At 40.1% G+C, this 7,141-nt stretch overlaps 1 protein-coding gene across 1 annotated transcript; it reads left to right on the plus strand.

Annotated features, from left to right (window-relative positions):
- On the plus strand, positions 1 to 4,876 carry LOC149970228 (uncharacterized). The gene is made up of 8 exons (XM_090227690.1): positions 1 to 171; positions 1,058 to 1,122; positions 1,280 to 1,306; positions 1,625 to 1,657; positions 1,827 to 1,862; positions 2,696 to 2,725; positions 3,041 to 3,073; positions 3,657 to 4,876. Exons 1-8 carry the CDS (start codon positions 161 to 163, stop codon positions 3,830 to 3,832), a joined length of 411 nt encoding a protein of 136 aa, XP_090083816.1. The 5' UTR covers positions 1 to 160; the 3' UTR covers positions 3,833 to 4,876.
- The last annotated feature ends 2,265 nt before the right edge of the window (positions 4,877 to 7,141 follow it).

Raw genomic sequence — 7,141 nt, forward strand, 5'->3', positions numbered from 1 at the left:
ACAGGTTTTCCACAATAAGCAGGCCACTCCTCCTTCCATCTCCAAGGGGCTTTGGGAAAGGTATAAAAACGCCACCACCATCCTCTGCGTCAGGACCAGTTGAAGTGCAATATTGAAGCCTGTACTGTACGATTCAGGATCCAGACTCTAACCTCAAGGCATGTTGACCAGGTAAGTGTATTATTGTTATTATGATTTTTTTTAAAGGTTAAGCGTATGATGCAGAATGTGACATGTCATCATAGACCCTAAGGCTGCATTTACACAGACAGCTCAATTATGATATTTTCTCCAATTATTGGCAAAAGATTTGTTCTGATTGGTCAAAAGATCAATGATTGGGCAAAATATCAGAATTGAGCAGACTTGGTGCTCTTTTTTTTAGTTTACATCTTTAATTTGAATGATTGTCACATAACCGGGGCTGCAGGTAGCCTAGTGGTTAGATGGTTGGGCCAGTAACCGAAAGGTTGCTAGATCAAATCCCCGAGCGGACAAGGTAAATATGTGTTGTTCTGCCCCTGAACAAGGCCTAGGAACCCACTGTTACTATGCCTTCATTGTAAATAAGAATTTGTTCTTAACTGACTTGCCTAGTTAAAAAATAAATAAATAACATTTTTTACACACTTTACCTCTTTTTGATACCACTATACCTTCACAATTTAGATGGGTTTTTTTTGGTTCCAGGGTTTTCAATAGAAAGTGGATTTAAAACACCACATTAGGATGACTTAGGTATTTTACAATGGTCATGCCATACACTGGTTAAAGAAGACGTCTGCCCTCAGGTCAATGGGAATACGTTGTGGATTTCAGAGATCCTTCGGTTGGCACCTTAACTAAAATATTCCCAAAGCAGCCTGTTGATTACAAGGATTTGGTGTGTGATTGGAAATTAGAATTCAGAGTAACAGATGGTCATAAAATCACTGAGACAGGCATAAAGTCAAAGAGCCTGAAACAGAGAAGGCAGCTGTGTCGAGGCCATTGCTTCTTTAACTAGTCTGCAATTAGCATTGGTTTTTAAATTCCAATTTTGAATTTCTGTTTCCAGGAATTTTCTCATCTTCTGCTCTCTGGCAGTTCTGCTAGTACAAGCTGACTTCGATACTAATAAAGGTAAGTGTTGGCAATTATGTTTGAATACAGAAAAACAGATGCTGAATCAAACAGCATGTACAGTAACATCAGCATAAAGTAGTTATGAACTGTTATGAGTTACTAACAGTATCTGTGAATGGTGGTTACAATGTGTGTCTCTGTGTGACACTTTCAGATCACGCTGCCCAAGCCATGTCCACAGGTATTCTGAGAAATGTTCTGATTTTGCCTAACTCCTATGTTGACCTTTATGTGACTTTGAAAATCATTTTGATTCAGTCATTTGTATATTGAAATTGCACTGCACTTACCCAGCCAACTTGCTTGCAAATATCCATTGCTATTTTGATCTTGTTGTTTTTAAAATGTGACTTTGTCTGTATGTATCGTGATTGCTGCAAAATGAATTGCCTATTTAAGGACATTAAAGTTGTCTGGATCTAAATTCTATGAATAGACTATGTAAAGAAAGGCCCATTGCTGCCTGATTCTGAACCACACTCTCTTTTCTCACAAACAGATAAGGACTCAACCTCGGAGGAAGCTCCAACTGGTAAGAGCATCATAACCTCATTGGCTAACTCTTTACAACCAGTGCTCAATATGCCTGTAGTTTAATCCATAATCTGTGGTCTATATGTGTTCTATATACCCATTCGTAACGGTAATCAATCTGTGGTCTATATACCCGTTCATAATGGCAATCTCTGCTTTTTCCACAGAGAGCATAAATGCAATCTCCTCGGATCAGCCTAACGGTGAGCACAGCAGAAAGGGGGGGTTTATGATGTCCTACCTATGGGAGAGGGGAAGGTCTAGGCATGGGGCAAACTCTGGAAGGGATATTGCGAGTGCACAGAGAGTGGATTACTGCTACGAAGCCTCTGATTCTCTCTAAATAAAAGTGGGTCTTGTAGTCTTGACCAACCCAGGTCAGATGGTTGTTTGTCTGCTGAACAAATTCTGAGATTATATATCAGATTGCACTTCAGAAAAGTCTGCAGAGCCCTTTCCGTGACTCATTAGAACCGCCCAAAACAGGAGAGATCCTGGAACCTTTTGTCCTGCATCGCCATCTAGTGGTACTTCTTGTATCCTGAAACATTTCCTCGGTATAGTGAAGCTTGATGGCAGACAATAACGCAATCCATAAATGTTGAATCCATATATGAGACAATATAGCTGGTGATACTGTTTTTTATGATGCAATTTTTCTGCAATTTCTTTATAGATAAGCCACAGTATTACAATGAGGTATTGCTGTTAGGGGCTTTTTTAATGATCTGATGCAGTATAATTATAATTTGTCAAAAAGCACAACATTAAACACAATAAAATATGGTGTATTTAAAAGAAACAAAACATTATTTAGACAGAAAATGTATGCCTTGCTCTGTAACATGTCAACATGTTTCATCTTAGATGTAAAGCAGCACAAGTGTAGAGGTTAGACAAGATGATGAGTTTATGTCATTCTGTATTCACAATAAAACCATTGAAAGAATACTGGTATAATAACAATTATGAATTAAGAAATAAACATAATTGTGTGGATATCTAAAGTATCTGTTCATAATTTCTCTCCCTACAGCTCCTAAACCTAATGGGGTCACTGGACCTGGTAGGTATCCTTTTGTTATGTGTAGGAATATAACCCGTAGACCTATGGGTTCCATTTAGTCACAAATGTATTTGTATTTTTTATTTATCCGTTATTTTACCAGGTAAGTTGACTGAGAACACGTTCTCATTTGCAGCAACGACCTGGGGAATGCTTACAGGGGAGAGGAGGGGGATGAATGAGCTAATTGTAAACTGGGGATTATTAGGTGACCGTGATGGTTCGAGGGCCAGATTGGGAATTTAGCCAGGACACCTGCCTGGGGGAGAGAAAAAAATAACATTTATATGAATGTGCTTTAATTCCTTATTGTAGGTGTTGCAGCAAACAGTGTTGAGGACCAGGAGGGTAAGATACCATATACAAACAGGGAAGCACCATGCACACACACATTTTTTAAATGGTTTATTTTAAGTCATTTAGCAGACGCTCTTATCCAGAGCAGTTAGTGCAGTTAGTGCATTCATCTTAAGATAGCTAGGTGGTCACAACCACTTATCACAGGCATAGTAAGTACACTTTTCTTCAATAAAGTAGTTATTAGCAAAGTCAGAGCTAGTAACGGGGAAAAAAGTCAAGAGTGAGTCTTAGTGGGTTGGGGGGGGGGGGGGGGGCTGTGGTATTATTTAAAATACTATTTGAAGAGGGGTGAGAGGGCCAAAACACACACGTTTGATTTGTTATCCTTGTGGGGCTCAAATAATTGATTCCCATTCAAAATCCTCATTTCCCTAACCCATATAACCCTAAACCTAACCCTTACCCTAAACCTAACCCCTAAGTCTAAAATAGCCTTTTTCCATGTTTTACTATACTTGTGGGGACGAGAAACACACTCACACTCACACACACACCTTTTCAACACAAATATTGAACCAATCAAATTTGTGTAATGTTCCACAATTAAGTTTAACATTTCCTTATCTTTCAGAGGATGAAAGCTCAGATGAAGGTCTGAAAAAAATAAATGTTCCTCCTCCTCCTCCTCCTCCTCCTGCTCCACAACAAAACTCAGGAAAGTTAGTTGGGCCAGCAGGTGGGAACCGGAGAAAGGCCCCAGCCCCACAACAAAAGAGGAGATCACGACCCTCCCGCCGTCAGCAGTGAAATGCCAAAAAGACACAGAGGCAAACATTTACTTTTAGTTAATTGCATAGAAGAAGAAAAATATTGTATCCTATTACTGTATATGCCATAACATGAACGTGTACAGAACCGTACTCGCATGATGAAGCTGCTTTGATGTATCTTGAGCAGCAGAACAGTCGGCAAGACATGACATATTGTTTACTGTAACGTCTGTGGAAAACACTCAGTGGTATGTTCAATACAAACTCATGGGCATTTCTCTGTGAATAAAATGTAGGATTAAATTAACAATGTATTGTGATGACATAAAACCAGGCCAAATTATCATAACTGACCTTGACCTTAAGAGCCACTGAAACTGCTCTAAATTCCCCAACCTGTTTCAAAATAGCAAGGACCTCACTCCCATGAAAATACCTCCATTTCTAAATGAGCGCACACACCGCACTAAATGTCGATCGCCGTTCATTCGGCGTGGTGTGCTTTATGGACCACTTGCCTGTGGGCGTCTGACTGCCAACATTTTCGCGTGGTTTGCACTCGGTTTGCAAATTACAGCTGGCACTCTGTTCAGAGGTGCTAAGTACTCTCGGCTGACAAACGCTACCGGTGTGTCAGTGCCTTTAGAGAGACTCTTGCTATTTTGATCATGAGCCAGTTGGTGGAAATATGGAGTTACGAACTAGCAATACAAACTGTTGTTAGCTAAAGTGAAAAGACTAGATATTCTTTACAGAAAAAGGCTAAAGAAATCCCATAATTTCTCTCAGTTGATGAGGATACCCTTGACTGTTGCTGCCTACCCAAAGACTGTTATACTGTCCTCAGTCAGCATATCTTTTAGTGCATAATCTTTCAAAACAACCCTGCTCTCGAACACAAAACCAGTGTTTCAATCAAAAATGTTTCTTTCTTTTTTCTAATCATCATTTTTATACCCACAGTATTCAACACATTATGTATGAAACATGTTTGATGAATATCAATTTCAAAACATGTTTAAGTGTGAACCTCTGTATCTTACATCGTATCTTTCTAAATAAACTTATTTGAGCAAAGTGATATTTCTGACTGTTTTCCATCCTTGAACCATGCCGGATTGTTAAAAATGAATAATAATAATAATAATAATGAATTGACAATACATTCCTAAATAACAATTTTTTTTTTTTTAAATTGTCCTTTGTTTAGAATGAATGGCCTTGATTTGCTGGCATTTCAAAATGTATTATTCTGGTTAACTTGTAAAAACCTAGATACCTGTGTTCTACTTTAAATCATTTCTAACTGTTTGAAGAAAGGTTATGTGGAATTGTCATTCGACATGCAAATATGAGGATGAAAGAAGACCTAAGTACAAAACAAATAATAGGTTATTAGTGTTATTACCATTTTCCATGTAACATCTTAGTATATACAGTAAGTAGTACTATTGGTGTTTACAATGGGGCTGTGCACAATGCTCTCTGTTTCTGACCTGAAGCTCCCTGTGTTCTGAATACCAATCCTGGAGTCTTGGTGCCAACATGAGCCTTGTGCTTCTCTCCAGCGTAGTAATTCTGGAGCATGCACTTTTTTCAAGGTAACCACTAATGAATACATTTGACAATTTCTTATTTTATTAGGATCCCCATCAGGTACTGCTAAAGCAGGAGCTACTCTTCCTGGGGTCCACACAAAACATAAAACATGACATAATGCATAACATGAATAGACAAGTACAGCACAAGGACAGAACTACATACATGTTTAATAAGAATACACACTTTCATACATATATGCCTTAGCATTCCATGCATCATGTACTCATTATAACAGCAATACTGCAGCCATTCATTTTCCCATATATTGCAATTCCTTTGCTCTGCTGTTACAATTGCTTTGTCTAAGCAGGTCCTGATATCCTAATCTCACAGCACCAGCTGTTCTGTAAACACCAGAAAGAATCTCACAACATCAGAAACCATCCGTGTCCTTGGTTCTTCCGTTTGACGTCAATACTGTGCATAAACATGTGATTCATAGATGCTACTGAATGCAAGTGCAACACACCAATGAAAATGGAAATGCAATAATCATGTGTAGTTTCACTGAAGTCTTTAACTCCTGCTCCGGTCCACTGGCGTGAACATAATCACATACACTACATGAGTAAAAGTATGTGGACACCTGCTCGTCGAACATCTCATTCCAAAATCATGGGTTTTAATATTGAGTTGGTCCCCTTTTGCTGTTATAACAGCCACCATTCTTCTGGGAAGGCTTTCCACTAGATGTTTAAACATTGCTGCAGGGACTTGCTTCCATTCAGCCTCAAGAGCATTCGTGAGGTCGGGTACTAATGTTGGGCCTGGCTCACAGTCGGCGTTCCAATTCATTCCATTCCATGGGGTTGAGGTCAGTGCAATATGCAGGCCAGTCAAGTTCTTCCACACCGATCTTGACAAACCATTTATGTATGGACCTCGCTTTGTGCACGGGGGCACTGTCATGCTGAAACGGGAAAGGGCCTTCCCAAAACTGTTGCAACAAAGTTGGAAGCACAGAATCGTCTAGAATATCATTCATTGTATGATGTAGCATTAAGATTTCCCTTCACTGGAACTAAGGGGCCTAGCTCGAACCATGAAAAACAGTCCCAGACCATTATTCCTCCTACACAAAACTGTACAGTTGGTACTATGCATTTGGGCAGGTAGCATTATCCTGGCATCCGCCAAACCCAGATTCGTCCATCGGACTGCCAGATGGTGAAGCGTGAATCATCACTCCAGAGAACAAGTTTCCACTGCTCCAGAGTCCAATGGCAGTAAGCTTTACATCACTTCAGCCGACACTTGGTATTGCGCATGGTGATCTTAGGCGTGTGTGCGGCTGTTCGGCCATGGAACCCATTTCATTAAGCTCCCGACGAACAGTTATTGTGCTGACGTTGCTTCCAGGGGTAGTTTTTGAACTCAGTAGTGAGTGTTGCAACCGAGGACATATTTTTACACGTTACGCGTTTCAGTACTCGGCAGTCCCGTTCTGTGAGCTTGTGTGGCCTACCACTTCATGGCTGAGCCGTTGTTGCTCCTAGACATTTCCACTTCACAATAACAGCACTTACAGATGACCGGTGCAGCTCTAGTAGGGCAGAAATTTGACGAACTGACTTGTTGGAAGGTGGCATCCTACGACAGTGCCACAATGAAAGTCAATGAGCTCTTCAATATGCCCATTCCACTGCCAATGTTTGTCTATGGAGATTGCATGGCAGTGTGCTCGATTTTATACACCTGTCAGCAATGGGTGTGGCTGAAATAGTCGCATCTACAAATTTGAATG

This window comes from Oncorhynchus mykiss, chromosome 30 (assembly GCF_057628025.1).
Source record: "Oncorhynchus mykiss isolate SJ-2025 chromosome 30, ASM5762802v1, whole genome shotgun sequence".
Taxonomy (NCBI): domain Eukaryota; kingdom Metazoa; phylum Chordata; class Actinopteri; order Salmoniformes; family Salmonidae; genus Oncorhynchus; species Oncorhynchus mykiss.